Source organism: Agelaius tricolor, unplaced genomic scaffold (genome assembly GCF_023055355.1).
Source record: "Agelaius tricolor isolate 1412-34295 unplaced genomic scaffold, bAgeTri1.0.p SCAF_4, whole genome shotgun sequence".
Taxonomy (NCBI): domain Eukaryota; kingdom Metazoa; phylum Chordata; class Aves; order Passeriformes; family Icteridae; genus Agelaius; species Agelaius tricolor.
In genome coordinates, this window is record NW_027269264.1 from 33,064,340 (window position 1) to 33,084,780 (window position 20,441).

Here is a 20,441-nt window from a genome sequence, read left to right on the forward strand (position 1 = left end):
AGTTTACAGACCAAGATATCATGCAAAACAGTGTCAAATGCTTTGTAGAACTCCAGGTAGATGACATCACTTGCTCTTCCCTTAGCCACCAGTGATGTAATCCCATTGTAGAAGGCCTTTGTCTTCATTAATTTGTTGTGGTATCGTTTTTAGTGGTTGTTGGTAGTTTTGTTTCTCTATTTTTTCCCTTTTTTCATTAAAAAAATTGAAGATGTAATCAAAACTTTAACTGTAGTGTGGATTGAAAAATGGAAAGCCATAATCTTGTTTCCTCCCTTGCTCTGCAATATAGCAGTGATGTGCAGATGACAATTACTACATATGCTATGCTGTTATTTAGTGTGAGTGAGAGAGGCATTGGGTCATTTTCAGCTGTCGTAATTTTTTTTTTAGGTATTGGTTTTGTGCTAGCTTAATCCATGTTTCAGAATCTGAGAGCCCATAGAAATACTTCTTGTCTTTTTTTCATTATCCATTCAATAAATTTGAGCTTTTTACAGGGCCTGAAAGACATTTGCATTTTTAAAAATTTTGAAAATTTGTGTCTGCAATTAATCTACTCTTTGGATTAAATGATAGCAGTAGTTCACAATGTATGTCACCAACAGTTGCTGTTGGTCAGCCATCACTGGCTCTTGTACATGTAGTAAAGTATTTGACTTTTGTTTCTCTTGTCATTTTAGATACCTGAAATATAGCATGAATATTTTTAATAAAATCGTGGTTCCACAGAGAACAAGATTCAGAAAGGACAGATGTAATATTCCCATTCTGTTTCTTCCCGCCACCAAATGCAAAAATTGACAATTTGGTTAGTAATCTATAATGCGGATTTAAAAAAAGTGGGGTTTGTTGATTTTTGGAGCTGTTGAAGACCTATTTCACTTTATTTGCCCATGCAGAAGAAATAGTCTCAAGGCTCCTAGTAACTCCAGTCATGGAACAGAGTAAGGTCATGCATGTCAAGTGGAGACATAATTTCCAAATGACAAAAAAATTCCTGAATTGCTTTCTGGAAATGGTATAAAGTAGACTAAGTTGTACAATTTTTAGTGAGTTAGGACTGCTATAATGTCAGGATCACTACTTTTTCGCAAGGTAGCACATACTAGAAAAAAATACCCTGTGTGCTGGTGATCCTTTTCTTAGTGTGCTGGTGATCCTTTTCTGTTCTGAGAGAACATATTTGGGAGCTCTGCCTGTTAGCAGAGATCATGAAGCATTAAAGCTTCATAAATATAAACATCTAACCCCCAAATTTTACCTAGCCTTTAATTCAACTGATTTCTGATTCTGTGAACTTAACTGAATTGTTGCTTATTTGATTAGAACAATATTTTATGTGGCTGTCTGTTGGTGGTGGCATTAGTGCAAAGTTTGGTGTGAGTTTATCACATGTGTTCAGGCCTTTTGTAGTTGCCTATTGTGAATGTTTTAGTCCTAAATGTCCATGAAAAGTACTGCTTATGTGTTTTTTCCAAAACAAATACGAGAGTGTCAGAGTGAGCTGCACCACAGCTTAAAAGTAGTGCTAGTAGTGTTAATGCACAGTTGTGCTCACTCCATGTTAATGCTTCTATTAAGTTAGAGTGTTGTGTTAAACAGCATGTTTTGTATCTAATGAAGAAATGTACCAAATGAACAAGATTAAGCAGTGGGGAAAAAAAGAAGGTTAAGAATAAATGTATTACTCCTAAAAATTTTTAGAAACAAGTTAATCCTTTCCCAGACTTTAAGAGTCAAAACAAGGGCCACTGAATATTGAAGTTTGCTTTGATTAGAGCTTACTAGCATTTTATGTGGATAAATAATGAACTCTGTTTTGAAAGACGGACTTTAAACAGTGCTGGGTGTGGCATTTATTTTTTTCCGTGGGTTCGTTTGATAACGTAGTTTACAGCACATACAAAAATACTGTTCTAGGACACTAAATAAGTTACAAAGTACATGTAAATAAACACTGCAAATGGTTAATACTGACTTTTGAACAGCTCTGCAGGACATCTTTGAGCTTCTTTTCCACAGGGAAGGGTAACAAAGCAAGTATTTATTTTATGTTCTTATAAATTATTTTCTTTGTATTTTCTTTAAATACTGTGAATAGTTCAGTGCTGCTGACGCTTGTGGTTAAACGCACAAATAGCTTGGAATGTCACAATTTCTCAAAGATTGTGCCCACATATAGGTCTACACAGAAGACTGACTGAGGAATGAGCCTAGTTTATCAACACTGACAGTGTCCATGGGATTCAGCAAAGTATTCTTTGTAAAAGAGGGCAGACTACTGCTTTATTTCAGAAGTTAATTAAAGAAATTAAGTATGAATATTTTTGAGGATTTGATGAGAAGCTGCGCTTGAGGCAGGTTGAAAAGTCTTTAAGGGTCTTATGCTGTAGAACTGATTTTGAGAAGGAGATACAAGCTGAAAAGCTGTACCAACAAATGTATCTTAACTGCTGTCCTAGATGTCTGTTTTATTTTGCCTAAAAGATTCAGTCCTTTCAAGAAACTGCCAAAGTGTCTATGGGCTTCTAGTCTGAAGATCTGCCAGCATAGATTTTTAATAATTACACATATCTAAGTTGTAAACTTGTTTTAGAATGCAATTTATTGATTTTTAATGGTCTGGAGAGTTGTAAAGGAGGAAATTTTATTGAAAGAAATATTTGAATTCAAGTGGAAGAATCATAGCATTGATAAAAATATCTTGGACAACATCAGTAGACATAATAGGGCAAGAGCTAGATTGTGAATGATCTGGAACACGCAGTAAGATAAAGTACTGTTGGGCACACTCAGATTTTTTTTCCTACAGGCAAACAATTCAATTGCAGCCTGCCATTTAAAAGAATTTTTTGGGATTGCAGGAGCAAAGCAACATCCATTTCAGTAATTTAAATAGGAGGAATATTTTAAGTAGGTGATGGTCATCACAAAATGCAATAGGATATATGATGGATTCTACTATGACCAGAAAAATTGAATAGCTTGAAAACAACTGAAAACAAAAAACCACAGAGATGTATTTTATGTTGATAAAGTAAATAAGACCTGGACTTTACTTATATAAAAACATAACTTGATATATAAATTAACATTTAGGAAAGGTTTGATATTTTGAACTTATTTATTTGGGGTATATTTTTCTTTTAAGGTCGGAAATGTTCTTTGTTTTCTAATGGAAAAAAGATCTTTTTGCCTGAAAGTTCTGAAAGATATAAAATATATTACCCTATTTTTGCTCCATAGAGTCATATTAAACATCTTAACTTTTGATGATTTCATGAACTTAAGTTCAGAAAGGAACCATACCTCTCTTCATTTACAGAATGTGTGACTTCTAAAAAAGATGGGATTCTTTGAAACTGTCTTTGAATATGTAGGCTATAATTTGACGTATTTACAGTGTCTAGTGTTCCAGAATCTTAGCTGAATCTCCTTAAAAGTAAAAGTATCTGTGCAATTCTTTCATCACTGCATACTTGCATGGTCGTCTTCAGCAGGTGCATCATGTACCATGTAGACAGGCAGAGCCATCAGAGCCATTTCTTACAGATACTTATAGACTAGAGTTATGCTGTTGTTTAGTACTTTTTCCACACCTCTCCTTCAATTTTCACAAGACTGCTACTTTCTACACAATCTGATGGAAAAGGAGAGTGTAGAAATGAGGAGGTTGCTAGAGGAAGAAGAAGCTTCCAAACCACTACTCATTTAGAGAGTCAGCAGATAGCTGAGTATGTATTTGTACATATAGTGTATGTTGGCCTGCCACTTAGCTTATGAGTACTTAAAACCAGCCGTATTTCACATCCTGTTGTTTATACAGAGAGAAAATATGGCGTGAAGCTGAAGCAAAAGCAGGAGTAGAAAAGGATGAGAAAAGGGGTGGTAATGCCCTGCAGATTGGTGTATAAGCTGACATTATTTTGCTGCTAACAGACCTCACACTTTCATAGATCATTTCTTTCATAGATCATAGCAGTGTTTGTTGTCATACTCAGGTGTTGCAGCCTAGACAGATCTCTACCTTGAATCATTGCTTTTGGTACATTTCCTGTCTCTTTTGAAAATTCTTGTGTTATCAGAACAGGGAAAAATACTTTTTAACTGATGTTTGCCACCTTTTTATTTTGGAGAAAAAAAACATCTGGTCTTTCCTTCTGATGGTAAACATCTTAATTGATAATGATTATTTTAAGGCTACTCAGATTATGATCAATTTCTGCTTTGGTTTTGGTTTGTAAGCCACATAGAAATAGTCTCTTGAGTATAATAATAATATATGGGTGTCCCCTTGAGTACTTGCTGTATTCACGTAGTTTGCAGCCAGAGGACCAGAAAAGCCTGACTGGATAATGTTGCCTTTGATTTGGTGAACTGAATGCGGGGCTGGAAGCCTAATAACAGAATCAGAGTTAAAATTTTTCATCTGAAAAAATTCTTCCCAAGGAAGTGCTACATGTTGCTACTGATAATTGTCATTATTTCTGGTGCCAGTATCACCTCTGCCTTTCACCTTTTTTTTCTTTAATTGAATACTATTACTGTGCTATAGTTTTCTTTTTTTAATTTTTTTTTTAAAGGAAGATTTGGTGAGGCATTCAACATCTGTAGAGGCTATGGATCAGCTAGGCTGATACACCATTCTGAGGATATAACGAGTAGTCAGAAATTCAATGATTGGTGTGATGGGACTGTATTTATCGAATTAGATTAAAGGATAAGGTTTTGCCAGTACTATTTCAGTGTTTTCCCTCAGACTGACCTGTTAGCAGGCCAGTTTTATTTGTTTGTCCCTTATGCTCTTTTTTAGCAAAGAAGAGCTGACCAAATCCATAAATAAAGATTTACTTGTTGCAGTTTGGTACTAGCATGATAACTGTATCACATGTATGAAATTTAGCTCAAAGAAAACAGCTGCTCATCTTTACTCTGCATTCCTCCAAAGAAGATATGTTTTTATTTGGTTTTTTCCTTCTTTTTTTTAATATAGAATAAAGGTCCTTTCCTAGGAAAAAAAACATTATTATTTTATAAAATCATTTCTTATGTATGGACAGGCAATAAAAATGGGAAGTTAGTGTTAGAAACACTGATGTTGACAGAATATATTTAGGCTTCCTGGCATCTGAATTTGAAATTTTTTGCTAAACATGTCACAGGATCAGATGATAGCAAGAAAAAGATTGCTTATATGTTTGTGTATGTACAAAATTGACCTTTGTGATGCAACTTGACATCTAAACACTAAAAGCAGTCATTTGTTTTGACAGCAGAATTAATTGAGGCTAAAACAGTCGAAATTCCACTTGTATCAAGCTGTTCATTAGGAACTGCTGTCTGGCTTTAGTGCTGTCAGAAAAATAACCTGTTCTGCTATGATTAAATAGCAGAATGATGGTCGGTCCACTGAATTTGAGAGAGAGGTTGAATAAACTTTCTACTGTGGAAACAATTCAGAAGTGACACGCTGCAAGGGGGGTCAGAATGTGCATTGATATCCAGCTGAGCTGTCAACTGGCACTGAGCCAGGCACGCAAAGCTTTGCCATTTGAAGCAGCATGTGAAGCATATGCAGTTTAAAAAAATTGTCCTCCTTTCATGCATGATTTACACTCAGAGACAAACTTTTGTTTTTGTTGAAAACAAGAATATGGTTTGTTACTGCATTTGTAACTACAGATACAGATTTATGGAGTATTTTTAGAAGATTTTGCTTGAAACAGATATGTTAATGTTTATGTGTGTGCATGCATGTGTGTAAACTGAATCCTCAGGCTGCAGGGAAAGGCAGTTTTGGGGGGTGTTCTGAGGGTCTGATTGTTTCTAGTTACTGAGAATTTATGTGAAGTTAATACCAGTATAATGTTTCTTTCTGTCATACATGCTCCCCTTAAGATGGAAAGGACACAGTTTTCTAAAGCAGATGCAAATGTAAGGCAGTTCTTATTTGATTTGTTGACTTCTTGATTTGTTTAACTTTTTAGCTCTGTGGGATTTTCCAGTTCATTGATATACTTACTGGGGGCACTTTTTCAGGGTATGACATAATATTATGTTTTCCTTACTAATAATATTGGTTGACTTTTGCATTTGACTTGTTTATTTAAGAATCCAAACAGTAAATTATTTTTTTCCTCTCAATTGAGGAAAGCGGAAGTTATTTTATTGTTTTGACGTTAGCAAAACATTCTCCCTCACAGAGGTTTTATGTAAAAGTTATACAGACAGGCTAGAAAATCTGTATCTAAGATTTTGTGGAGAGAGGTTTTGTCTTTTTTTTTTTTTTTTAAGTAGCATGTATAAGATAGTGGTTATAAAGATAGTTTCTGTTTAGTTACCTTGAATATACTCTGAAAGTACTGCTGCCATAGATGTGAGCTAAATACATAGGAGATTCTGTTAGATAATGTACAGTGCAATTATATATTCTTCATTTGTCTGTCAACAAGAATATTATTTCCTTATTGCTAGCTATATACTGTACTTTTAGGGGCATGAAAGTTCACATACTCACATGCCACTTTTAACAAGAGAAACATTTCATGTAGTTACTGAACAGTCTAGGAGATGCATCCTGAGATGCACCCTTACTTGCTGGTGCTTAATTTATGCAAGTGTTACTTCTTAAATTATGAAATTATGAATTCAGTAAATTATGAAATTAAGTAAAATTTAAATTACACTGTATTATATTATTGTAAAAATTATATTTATACAAGTTACTTTTTTCTGTTCCGGCAAACAAAAGCTGCGTTATTTGCAAGAGCCTAAGAACTGATCCAATCCTGGTGTATTTGCTTTAGTCTCTTATCAATTAGCAGCTGTCTGCCTCCATGTGTTTGTGAAACCATACTCCATTTGCTTTCTCTTCTTGTCCTTATTCTGTCCCTACTGGGGGACTGTGAGCATTCAAAAACTCAGTGCAGCTTGCAGTGATGCTTGCTAGGAATTTGTATGTACAATTAGTGGGCCTTACTGATTTTTAATGTCTGCTTCCTTTGTAGAATACTACTATTTCTCATTAGCATCCAGATAGCTAGGTATATATACTTAAGTGACAGAAATCCCACTAGATACTCGCGTCTCTTTCTATTACAAAGGCTGACCTTCATTTATGCACTGTATTTATTCATTTTTTTCTATTCTGTGTGTCTACAGTATCAAATACATGCAAGTGTATATAGAGGTATTTGAGGTGTTAAAACCAGAGTTAGCAAAGTTTGGATTAATATAGCAGCAGGGAGAGTAGGCTTTTGAAAGTTGTGGTCTTCTTGCAACAGAACAATTAATCAGAGACCTTTGCAAGGATTGAACTAGATCTCAGCTATAACTTTTTATTTACTCTGAAAAAAGTCTTGAAATGTTCTTTTGTTTTTTACACTACTGCCATAGTTTTAGAATTTGGTTTTGTGTTCCTATGAATGGTTGAGAATGGGCTTCTTTCTCAATTCACATTATTGTCTTGTTACGAGAAAAAGAACAAAGGAAATTTTAGTGCTTTGATTGCAGTACTGCCAAATAGCAGTGTTACCAGTACTATCACCTGCACTGCAGTATGGCACCATTTAGATGGTTCTTTCAGTGCCTTAGGCTATCTATGTGGCATGAACTCTAGTGGCTGCTTCAGGGAACGACTTCAGTCCCCAACATTAATATTTCTTCTTAAATGTGAAGCAACTGCTTTTCATTCTTTTAATGCTGCAATGGACAGTGAATCTGTTTACTTGCATCAAAAATTGTAGCCATTGTAATCATCCACATTTTGAGCTGACAACTTGTTGGTGTTAAGCCTTCTTCTACAGTACAATCATTGGGCATAAGCCTGTTCTGAAAACTTTTTCCCTCCTAGGGGTAATGCATCCACCTTAAAAACTTAATGTAGTTGTTACAGGAGTTATTGAGATACCAGGACATAAGTTCACATGCTTTGACTTCCCTTTGTATATTATATCTGTCTGGCAATCTCCGTTAATGCCAAACCACTGGTAGTTCTTGACTATAGCAACTTCTGACTTCTTGACTTCTGATGAAGGAATCAGAAAGATATGCATTATGGTGTCACAGAGGAGAAAGCTTTCTGAATTGGGACTTTTTTTAGAGGTTTGGGGGATTTTTTTTTTTTCTGTGCTAGTGCAGCTGCTTTTATTTCCATGTTCTACACAGTCAGTGGGCAATGCTGGAAAACTTTTTAAGAAACTGTCTGAATTCCTTGTTGATGCTATGCTCTTATAACAGCATGTGTGCCTAAGGCCTTCTGGCTGACTAGGAGACTGCAGCTAGTTCTAGCAGAGGACAGTGTGGTGACAACACACAGTGCTGGCTGGACAGCAGTATTATCAGCTCTTTGGACTCAAAGGCATCTGTCCTAAGGAGACTCCAGGTGTTATGCAGGCTGTTGAAAGCTTCTCACAGCTATCCTGTTTTCTAAGTTAGTACACTATAGAGTGCCACAATAGACAGGAAATGTCTATTTCTGAAATGTTACTTTCATTAAAAATACCATGCCCAAGTCAAAATATGGTACTCTTTAGGCAGACATATAGGAAGCAGAACTGTTGGAGGTCTGAAGTTACAGAACAAAACTTGTGAGAAAATTTAAAACTGTTAAAAATTTCCCTATATTCAAAAGGGCAAGCTGGATGCACAGAATATTCTTAGTTGGAAGAGTCCACAAGGATCATCAAGTCCAACTCTTTAAGTGAATAGCCCATATAGGGATTGAACCCACAACCTTGGTGTTAATAGCACCATGCCCTAACCAACTGAGCTAATTAGAGACAGCGACTGATATGAATTTCTGAAATTCTGAAGGAAGAAGGGCCCTATACAAATTTGAGTAGGACAGGTAAGTTTCTACCAAAATAGGTTTTTGAATTGTAACTGGTTCACATTATATCTGTGTGTTTCTGTAGTAAGGAAGAACCTGTCTTCAAATATAAATTCTTACTAGGTGTAAAAACCTTACCTTTAAAGACATCTGTTTAAGCAAGCATAATAGGAAAAAAATAGACTAACTTGGATGTGTTGTTGAAGAAAATCTTTCCTTTCTGCTTATTTTAGAAGTGGAAGTTAAGATACTGATCTGAAATATGGATAAACTGTATTTAAGCCTTCATTATTTCTTTTAATCATTACTGTAAAAGTTTTAAAATTAAGGGGATCACTCTTAGTAGAAAGGGTAAAGAAATGGTGGAATTCTGAAAAAGCCTGAGTATTTTATTCCTCTGAAAATATATTTAAGTCTCAGTTTTTACAGGTTCCTTTCTTTTGCTTTAGGGATGAGTGTTTGCCATTGTTTTGGCTTTTTAAAAATTTTTCCTAGCAAAATGAGAGTATGTATAGAAGCAAGAAATAGAAGTAGTTGAATCATTAGCAAAGTGATGAAAAATATGTGGTCTGAAGTGTAGTTCTGAAGAAGTAACAGTTGAGTTCTTCAGCTTCTATATTTTATGGCATTTTTATGAATGTCTTGCTTAATATCCTGTGAACAATAGTTTAATTTTGTAAAATAAAATGTTGATTAAATCAATATGGAGATGTAGACATGTACTATTCTAAAAATCAGTTTTCCTGGTCTTTTTTTTCTGTTCTTTTGTTTTACAAGATACCCAAGTTTGCTTCATTTTGGAGCATGCTGACTTTGTTTTACTGTAGATTTAGTGAAGAGCAAAGGAAAAAGTATTGGAAGACCAGTGTAAAATACGCATATATTTATGAGAGAGCTGTAAGGAATTTGCATCTTGTCTTTCTGTATTGAATAATTAGACTTGCATTTGAAGTAATTTGATAATTGAAATTTAAAGTCTGTTAAGAGTGCTATTTGAGACTTGTCTTTTAATATTCTGCTTGCCAGAGCATCATTTGGAGGCCAAACAATTACATCATGATAAGTGAGATATTGATGGTGCACTATTGATAGTGCAAAATTCTGATCCTGCTGTTTACAAACACTTAAATTTGTTTTTACTGATTAGAAAAATTTTGCAAACTCAGTCTTAATTACAGTAAGTATAAATTAATACCTTGACCATGCCATAATTAAAAAAGAAAATAAGTCATTAGAGGTATTTTTTCCCCTCTCTCTCATCTGTAACATATCAGTACATAAACTTGTGTGCATGCTATCAAAATGTTTGTAGAAAGGTAAGTAATAACCCCTGTGGCACAGTGATAGCATGCTAAACTTTTTCTTCTGTGGATACAGATACAAGGTAATACAACATGGGCTGGAAGAAAAGGTGCCTGCCTGCATGTGCGCTTTGTTTTCATTGCACTTCTACAAGTGCTGGTATGATTCTATCATTCCCTGAACAAGATCCTACAGAAACTCATGCTGTTTTCTGTACACATGCTTCCTAAAATGTCTCAGAGTGGGATTAAATAAATTCTAGGTTTAGGAATATATATGAGTAAATAAGGCTTAGGACATCAATTTGCAATGGCAACTGACTGTTGTTAGTGGCAAGTGACTGTGTTGGACTGTTAATTTGTGGCAAATATAATGTGAGGAATTTCTTTAGATCTAGAACTTAGCTAGTGTTCTCTTTTGGTTTGGTCCTGTTGGGTCTTAATGTTTTTTTAGAAAAAAAAATATTTATTTCTGTGTTTAAGATTTTACAAGGGACTTCTAATTGTGTAGGCAATTGGCTGTGGAGAGGAAACACTAGAACTAGCAATGCAGGGTTAGAAAAAGTGTAACTTTCAAAATTAGGGCTAAAGCTTCTCCTTTTTCATTTTTACTTATACAGTTCTTGTTCATTAAAAGAAGGTAAATTTAAAACCTTACACTGATGCGATATTATAAATGCAGTTTTGAATGAAGACACCAATTAGATATAGGCAATTGAATTGTAGTTAGATGATGACTAGTATTTTAATTTTTCAATATGAAGGAGTGAAAAAACTGCTTCACATGTGTGATTTTGCAGTATCTTTGGCCATTGGCAGAGTAATTGTGCCTTTCATTTACTACCAACATTTCTAATTCAATTATCTCATATTTTCAGGAAATATTAGTTGTCATTAAAAAAGATTAAATTTGACCTAATGTTTATCTTCATTGTCATTTCTTTAAGGCCCTATTGAGTTTGAAGAATGTAACACATCCAGTGTAGCCGAAGGTGAGTTGCCATAACATAGTTATTTACACAAGAATTCTGTGGATTAGTACTTGAACTGTGAAGCAAAGGGTACTCATCAATGTGTGAGCCTGTATAAATTTAAAGTCCTCCAGTAGACTAAAATGCAGTTTTTCTTTTGAGAAACAAACTTCAATGCCAATAAGACTGATGCCTTGGGTTTTAGCTTTTGAATTTTTCGGATTCTCTGCTGCCTGGTATGCAACTCTGAAACTTCATATTAGGTATTAGTAGGTTCTCTTCACAGGGTAGTTAGACAAAACAATCCCTTCCCAAGTAGAGAATCATGGACAACCATTACCCAAAAAGCATAAACAGCGGCAAAGAGAAGGGGGCAAGCCATGAGACTTCATGACTTGGAGCTGTAATTGCACAATTGAACCCATATATAGTTGAACTAAAACTTATAAAACTCATGACCAGAATCTATCTTGGATTCATCCTTGGTGTAGCCCTGACCAGGCTCTTGCAGTGTCCAAGGTGTATCCTTTTAAGGCCTTTCAATAAATACCTATTTTGATCATTTAGCTATGTCTAGTCTCTGTTCCAGATCAGCCTTTCTAGGCATCAAGGCCTGTAAAACCTTTATAAGACTAATGCGTAAAGGTCAGATAATTTGAGTGTTTCTTACATGTGTACTTTGGCTAACACTTGGTCTTTGCAGAGGTTTGGATTTGATTCAGTTATGAATGTGTTGTAGCTTAATTTGCAAGTGTCAAAACAATGGGCTCTTCCCATTGTTACTATGTCAGTTAAACTAAGCCTAATGTAGTGTTATGGTTGCAAATTCTTTCTTTGTTGGTGCAGCCTTTTTTACTTAGGGGATTGTTTAAAGTGGTTAAGCTGTCCATAAGCTATGTCTTTAATTGTGGGACAGAGGAGTCAGCAGTATAACTTGTAGCATCCAAAAGCTTTTTTAAGTTGCCAAGATTTTGGCTGAGACTTAAAATCTCTTCTAACTGAAGCAGAGAAAATCTATGTTCAGAAATTAGTCTCATACTCCATTTGCCATTATTTTGGTCTGCATAAGACACAGAAGAAAAACAAAGCCCAGACATTTAAAAATAATCTTGGAGAAAATTATGTTCCTCAGTATATATTACTGACTACAGCTACCCTGATTTGAGAAGTTTGGAGTTACTGAAAATTTCTAGGAGTGGAGAGGTTTCTTATGCGCTGTGTAATATATTTTTGTAAAGGTAAATATAATAAAGTGCTTGATTTAACAGTGGTTTAATTTTGGAAACCAAATTATTTCTACCACTCTGCTCAAAAGCATGCTGCCAGTAGTATCATGCATCAAAACCAAATTGTAGACTAGTTGGATCAGATGCTTGCACTTAGTCATTTTGTTTGGCAGTCTGCTTTGCCTCAGCAAACATTGTGAAGAAGCAGATGTGGCAGTAAGTCTGAGGGAATATTTAAGTGTATTTTAGTTTTAGTACATTAAGTGGGAATGAAAGCAATATGAAAGCAATGAAAGTACTTTTTTCAGTACCGTAGCTATATGTATCTAGTGCTAAAAGGAGGGAAGAAACAAAAGGGGAGAAGTGTAATTCCAGACTCGGTGAGAAGCTGTATTGGAGCTGGATACAGCACTGGGAAGTCATGAACTCACATCAGCTGGAAAGCCAAGAAACACTCTTATTTTTAATGGGACCAAAATCCTACTTTTGAGGAAAGACAGGAGCTTGCAGCTCCTGGGAGCACACATGGCAAAAGAAATAACAGGGTAGCTGTTGAACTGCCATAGTTGGGGAAGGCAGTGTTCAGTTTCTCATCCATGACTATTCAGGATCACCAGGAGCAGCAGCTCCTGTTGAGTTTTTGTGAGCAGAATCTTCTTCCTCAAAACTGTTTATTAAAGAACACAGAGTCTTTATACCCAACTTGGAGATCCTAAGTCAGTTTTTTAAGAATTTTGTAACTAATGCATTGAACCCTATTTTGATTTTTTTAAAATTGGTATTTCGCTTAAAGCAAATTGGAATAATGTTCCCTTAGTTTGGCTCCATACCTATCTCCACTGCATACCTGTGGCAGCATTTAAAACATTGGATTCATATGCATCTATGTTTGACATTGCAAAATATGCCTTTATCTCTTTGATCTGTGAATGAAAAGTGTTTGTTCCGTAGGAATAAAACCACGGAAAAGGAAGCCTTTTGGTTTATCAGGAATAATGAAAAAAGAAAAAGATACTGAATCTGTGTAAGTATATTTCCATCCTGAAGCCTTGTTTTGTATGAAAACTAGTAAGGGGGATAAAAAATAGCCAATATTTAACAAAAAAAAGGGTTTATAACAGCCATTTGAAGGAACACAATGAATACAAAAACATCACAGTTATTTACAATTTTTGTGACCAAGGATTTTAACATAAATAACAACAAATAACAAGTGTATTCATAGTAGTCAGCTCATGTTTCATTCTTTCCTGTGCATAGGTAAGTAGTTTTCCATTCTTCTACATGTCAGCTTTGTAGATAATGTAATTCACATTAATCCTAATAAAATATATCTGTATGTGGTAAAAGTACTTGATGGCTGTGTTTGCAGAATTGAAGCTTCAGGTATTCTTCTGTTAGAGGAACTTCTACATATACTGTCGAAGGACAGAAAAATGCAGTATATCATGAGCACACTCCTTTCTCAAACACCATCATTCTAGATGAGGACTGATGTCCCAGATATACCCTATGCCATATTCTTTGCATGTACTCAGTCTTTGAGGAGTTAATCTGTGCAAAAAGTGAGTTTGAATAACAGTTCTGAGGGGAATTATTCACAGCATCTATATTAGTATTTATGGTCAGTGTATTTTTTTCGTATTTCTACATGTATTTTCTCAAGAAGACATCTTACAATTGACAACTTTGACAATATAGAAATATTCCCAGAGGCAACATCTGCATATATACTTTTTTAAATTAATTTTTAAAGTATTTTACCAGTGTTAGTTTTTTTAACATACTGCTGAAAAATTCATGGCCTGAGGACAGCAGGTGCTAATAGTATTTTGTTTCTATATTCACACACACTACAAAAGTGCCATAGGCATTTACAGAGATTCTTGCATTAAACCATAACTACTAAATGAACTAGAACATCACAAATAAATGACAGAGGCTTCATTATGTGTTTACATAATATATTTTAATACTTCTTTTGTGATCTCTTTAGAGATATAGATTGCTAGTCTGTATTTTGTCTGATTTAATCTACAGCTGATGATCCTGTTACAGACTGGAAATGATGAAACTGTCATCAGAAACTTCTCTGCACAGAGAAATCAAGTCCTCCCTTGGTCTTGTGTATATTAGTCTGTGAGCTTGTTTCGTTTGTATAGGGCAAGCTTTCTAAACCTAGAAAAACTCTCATGGTTAGTAGGCTTTTCAGTTTGTCAAGATAGTTTTTAAACTGTTGATGCCTGAACCATTGTGTCTAGTAATGGTTTTAATTCAGGGAAATACCACACAGGGTGCATTCTCATATATATTGCTGTAGTTCAGCAAGGGATTACACTTCTAACCACTGCTTTGCATGATTTGGTTGTTTCAGTTTTTATCTACAATCCTTAAGTTCCCTTATAAAATCTCTGTTTTCTGAAATGCTACCTTACAGCAGAAGCATGACCCAGTTATTTAATTTAAAAAGAATGATCTAGTAAATCTAGTGATTTAAAAGTACTTTTATCTACAGCTTGATGTCCTTGTTCTCCACCTCACCAGCATTTGTAAACTGCTGTGTTTTCCTTGCATCTATAGAACAGATCCTGAGAGATGTCGGTAGTACTCTTCTGAGTCTAGATCTGCCATTTCTGTTTAAGATCTCTTAGCTCACTAATTTAGGAAACCTTCATTGTGGGCTGAAATATATTAATTCATTTGCCTCATATTTCACATTTCTCAACTGTTATGTACCTCAGGCTATCTTGTTTGCATACAGACACTTTTTGAAACCATATCTCTCAAGAGAAGAATATGCTTTGTCTTTTCAAGCAGTAAAATATCTTTCAGAACAGCTCTATTGCTATGAAAGATATAAACCAAGTAGAAATTTGATCACATATGTCTTCTTTTGTATCAGGCCTTTCAGAGAAGATGGAGTGCTTCATCTCACTGTCATTTCCTTAACAAGCTGTACTGAATTTTGTATCAATGCTTCCATGTTAGCAAGTTTTTTACACTTTTTTTTAACACACTGTAGTAAAAGCTACATTTTTTGCTTTTAACCCATTTGTTTTTTCAGAGAAGATGTTTTAGATTACAATGCATTTTATTTTTTCCATGTTCTTTTCTCTATACATGCATGTGTAGGATATTCGGACTAATGATAAAAAACCACTATTGTTCAAATGCACCATCATGATTTGTCAGGGTGCAAATTAGAGAGGACTTGTATGCTACTCAAGTATTCCCATGTTCTGTAAATGTAATTGCTTCTAGTTTTTGAAGACATCAGAGAGAATCAATGTCATTCATTATTTTAAGTACTACTACTCAAATTGAAGTTGCAGTGGAAAAGTGTAACACTTGTGAATAATGTGCTTGCAACCACTGCCTTCCTGCAGACAGCTTACTTTTTTTTTTTTTTAAGTTCTTTTTAGGAGGGCACTCAGTTATTTTGTTCAGCATCTTCTAGTACTTGACTGCAACTGTGCTTGACAAACACGAACTAAGAATGAAACTCTATTAGAGTAAGCTCTGAATTCCTCTGAAGAAAATCTTAATTTCTTTGTGAACTGGGTTTTGTCCAACACATTTTGCACTTGCAGGTAGACTATTTTATTAGGATTAGTGACTTCTGCTTATTTCACCCATCACCCATGAAGACCTGAAACTTAAAGTATATTCATCCAGAACACAGTGTGGTAGTCCTCACTTCCCTTGATTTTTTTTGTTATTATTTCTAATTCTTTCCAGTAATATGTGGAAAGAATTAGATTTTTCATAATTTCTTCTGATTTTTTTTTCTGCAGTGTTTTGAGCATAAACTGTCAGCTGTTGTTTAAATTTCATTCAGTTGAATGTGGAATATTTAAAGTAAAAATTTCAAGAGTCTGAGAGGCAAAAGGGTCAAATGAACTGTTTTAAGTTAATTGAAAATATTGAAGGAGATTTTGTGTGAATAAAATAAGTTGTGCATTCTATAATTCTAAATTTTCTTTTTTTTTTAAATAGGGAGTGTCCAGATGCAGACTCAGTTGTAAGTAGACTTATTTCCAAAATAAATACATATGCTTATACTACCAAGCCCTGCAATCTGATGAAACTCAACTTACATACAGTCCCTGCAATACATAATTTATCTGGTAAAAGATTTAGTATTTTCATTGCATACTCAAAGTGTTAATTTTGTGCAGTACATGATCTTCAGCGGTATGTACAAACAAGTGTCAGTAATACATTTTTGTTTCCTAATAATATTATGTTTTAAGCAAGGTATTTTCACTGCAAGTATATGTTACTTTGTTTTTCAGCTAATAGTTTGAATTCCTTGGCTAAAAGATTCTAAGAAAGAAAAAGGATGTAGTTTATTGTAGACTCAACTTTGTGTTGTCATATTCCTCTGCTTACTACTGTTTCTTTTGAGAAGTCCTTCTAATATTGACTGGGTTCTGCTTTACCACTGGCAATAGAGTATAGGAATAGACTGTTTAAAATATGGCCTTAAATGCAGCATTTCTAGGTGCACTTTATTAATGGTCTGGTTTTCATTACTGTTAGATCTGTGGTATGTCTTACAATTTTTTTTTAGCCAATTCAGGTAAGTGACCATTTCAAATTAAATTAAATATGTTAATGATTTTCATTTCCTTAATTTAGTCTTTTCTTTTTATGCAAACATGTATGTTCTCTTGAATTAACATATAACAAAGATTGTAACTCCCTGTAGCTATGTTTGGGAAAAATTTACAGAGTAATCTAAGTGATTTTCTGTAGCTTTATTTATTTTTCATTCATTCATTTAGGTGCAAATTATATTACACAATTTAAGTTTTCAAGTCCACTTATTTTGTGAATTTTCTGATTTCTATTTGGTAACTAGGAGGTTTTACTACCTAATATTAAAATTTGTTTTGAGAAACTTGATTTAAAACATCTAGTAAAACTATCCTTCTAAATGAGGAAAATTAAGTTTTGCCACATAACAGAACTATATGTGTAAGAACAGATGTGTAGTTCTTGCCAAGACAGTTACTTTATATTGTGCAGTCATCTTGACTTAGAGTAAGTTTCTTTCCTTGGGTGCATTTAAAAGAAAGTAACAATAGAAGTATCCTTATAATTATCAGGCTTCTCATGGAAATAAAATCATTTGACAGTTCAGGTTGAGTCATTGGAGTGAACGACAACTGGATTTGACTTGCAATGTTTATTTTCTATGCTTATTTTGTCTCCATGTTTTTGGAAAACAATTAGTTCAAAAAATTCAAGTATAAATTGTTTTGACATTCTATCTGGCTACATGAGGCACACCATATGATCATCTAGGTTAATTGTTGATATTTTTGGTTTGGTTTGGGTTTTTTTTTGCCTGCTCAACATTTTATGACTGCATTTGGAATTTAAAATCTGGTCTGTGATTTCTGCTTGCTTTTTTCAAGCCACAGTAGTATTCTGTACAGTGATTGAATGCTTTAAAAACAGAAGTCATTGCTGTAATTGTAGTGAAAAAATTATAGAGATTCATTCCACCCCTAACAAACAAGCAATCCAAAGTGCTTTTATGTTTTAAGGTTGGAGTCCTCTTCTGAAAGGTCTCATTTCAAATGCTTTTAATTTTTCTTGGCTTTTACTTATGGGTTTCCTTTCTGTTTAATTTTTCAAACCTAATCTAAATACTTTAAACAGTCTCTATCATCTCTAGAAAGATTTGTTTTGTATGGATATTTGCAACAAATTATGCATTTCAAGAAATTGAACTTGGAAAACTATTATTAAACAAAAAATATTAAAACAATATTAATTAGTGTTTGATTGCTAAGAAATACTAAGGAATAGACCTCAGAAAATTCAACTTTAGATGTCCCAGTTATTATTTTGTCAATTTTGGTCACTCACAGAAAGCCGGTCTGGCATATATATGATTAACTTGATCATTTTATAAAAGGTGGTTTTTGTTTATTTGTCAAGAATTGTAATTGTGTGAAAGGAATGGAAGAGATAACCAGTCTTCAATTATATATAAAGACCAAGGTAAAATACTGCAAATTTTCAGGTTAAGGATGTAGCAAGAACTGATTTCTGTATATTATCTACCAGTTCTGTGTGCTACTGTGGATCTTTGAACATGCTGTGTAGTCAATACCATGAAGGCCTTCTCACTAGTGCAAAATGTGTAACACAGTCTATCAAGCTTTTATTCTGTTTCCAAAAGGAAACGGTGAGATGGGTCAAAAATGTCTTTTGTCCCAAAATCCTGTCACATTTATATGTGGTGAGACAGATACGCTTATGCTCATCCTTTTTGTAGCTGCCAGATTATATATACTGGAAAATAAATTAATAAGACATTAATTCCAGTAAGTATTTTTTTTGTAATGGCTGTAAGAGGTTTTCGTGTGCTCATTAGTAGGCAGCTGTGGACTGAGAACTGGTATTTGTTGAAAAAGTTGACCACTTCAATAAGCAGTCTCTGTTTAAATATAGGTGACAGTATCTCATGAGATGTAAAATTCCTGAGTTTTTTATATGTCAGTTTATAGTGTAACTTCCATTAAGCTAAACCTTGATAATTAAGAAAAGTGGAAAGTCTGTAGTAGAAAGTATCACTTGAAAGAGATAGAAGACTGACTTTGTATGGGGGTTTTGCCTTAGAACATTTTTCTAAAGGCTGAAATGTCTTGTTTGCCATGTCTCTAGAGATGTTCTCCAGGAAGATATGAGCTCTAAAAAAGCTTTTGTGTCAGGGGAACATTTACAAGGTTCCACTTGTGTCCAGTAATATCTGAATTGGGATTTCAACCCTTCCCTTGGTTAGGATGCTTGCTGATCTCCTTCTTCTACTTCACTGCCTATTTTCATGAAGACTGTAGTAATGTAATTATCTTTGAGTTCTCTGTTCTTTCTGTCAAATCCATTTGAAATTGCCCAGTAAGTTCAAAAGTAATTAAGAAGGGAGTCATGGATGTACAGAACATAATGCTGGAAGGTTTTTTTTCCATGGGAAACTGAAATGCAAACACATATCAAGGCATCCAAAACTTTTCATTAACCTCTTCATATGTGAGATTATATAGAATTATAAGACCATTTTTTTATTGTTGGGGACTGGTTGAATTTGGAACCACTAATTTCTTAAAAGTGGAACAAGAGTGTAATCTAATATTGAAATTCAAGTATTTTTCTTTATTTGCGTTTTACAGCATTTTGTTCTGGCATTTTTCAAATAGTTGCTATTGAGGACAAGGCTTTCTATCACAGCACAAGAAAGGGACACTTTGAATTCCTATTTTTCTTTCTTTCTGCATTTCTAACACTAGGAGAAACTGACTGCTCTCTTCTTCCGTGTCTTTTGGGTTAATAGGCACCCTAAGGAGAGGAGGCCAATATTATGCCTCTGTTTTATCCTAAGTATATGTCAGAGTCAAATTTACACCTCAAATACGTCAAAAGTGGAGAGTCTTTTTGTTCTCTTGTTCCAGCCTATGTGCTTCAGCTGCTTATTTTGAGTCCTCATCTGGATTACAGGAAGCCCATTGAGTTCTGGCAGAAAAAAATAGAGTGAGCTGTTCAGCTGCATTGCATCTTGAAGCATACCCTCAGGAAAACTTGATAAAGAGTTCTCATAACTACTGTAGTTATCCCAGGAGAAGAGAAAATATAAAGAAATCAAACTGGGGCATGGTGAGGGTTCTTTGCTTCTGGACTGATGACCAGCCTGTCAGCAGCACTAGTGTTGCAGAGGAAGGGCCAAATGAAGTAGCTAGACTACAGTGCTCTGTATGGTCCTCCCTTGTCCTCTGTATGTAGCCCAGAGACACTAATGACATGGTAATGGTGTGGCTTCTTCAATCACTTTTAGATGACAGATGGGACAGAGCAAACTGAAATAAATTATTCACCAAAGCTAAAAAATGTGTTTTGTTAATAGAATTCTTGGTCCTCAAGCTTCTTATACAGGAAATTTAATTTTATTTATCAAGGCCTGATGTTTTATTTCTTTGAAAATTTATTAACCCCAGAAAGCTTGTAGCATATGCCACAGCAAAGACAAAGGTATATGACCTAAGTTTCTGGCGTATGTTTAAAGCTATAAAAGATCTCAATTAATGCATTACGTCTGCAAATA

At 34.5% G+C, this 20,441-nt stretch overlaps 1 protein-coding gene across 4 annotated transcripts in view; it reads left to right on the forward strand.

Annotated features, from left to right (window-relative positions):
* The window catches only part of FCHO2 (FCH and mu domain containing endocytic adaptor 2), an 81,149-nt gene that overhangs the window by 26,858 nt on the left and 33,850 nt on the right, over positions 1-20,441 (forward strand). For all 4 annotated transcript variants that reach the window (XM_071425184.1, XM_071425185.1, XM_071425186.1 and 1 more), the window contains exons 9-11: positions 11,082-11,126; positions 13,283-13,355; positions 16,328-16,352. In XM_071425184.1, coding sequence (XP_071281285.1) covers positions 11,082-11,126; positions 13,283-13,355; positions 16,328-16,352 — 143 coding nt within the window. The remainder of the gene's footprint in view (positions 1-11,081; positions 11,127-13,282; positions 13,356-16,327; positions 16,353-20,441) is intronic.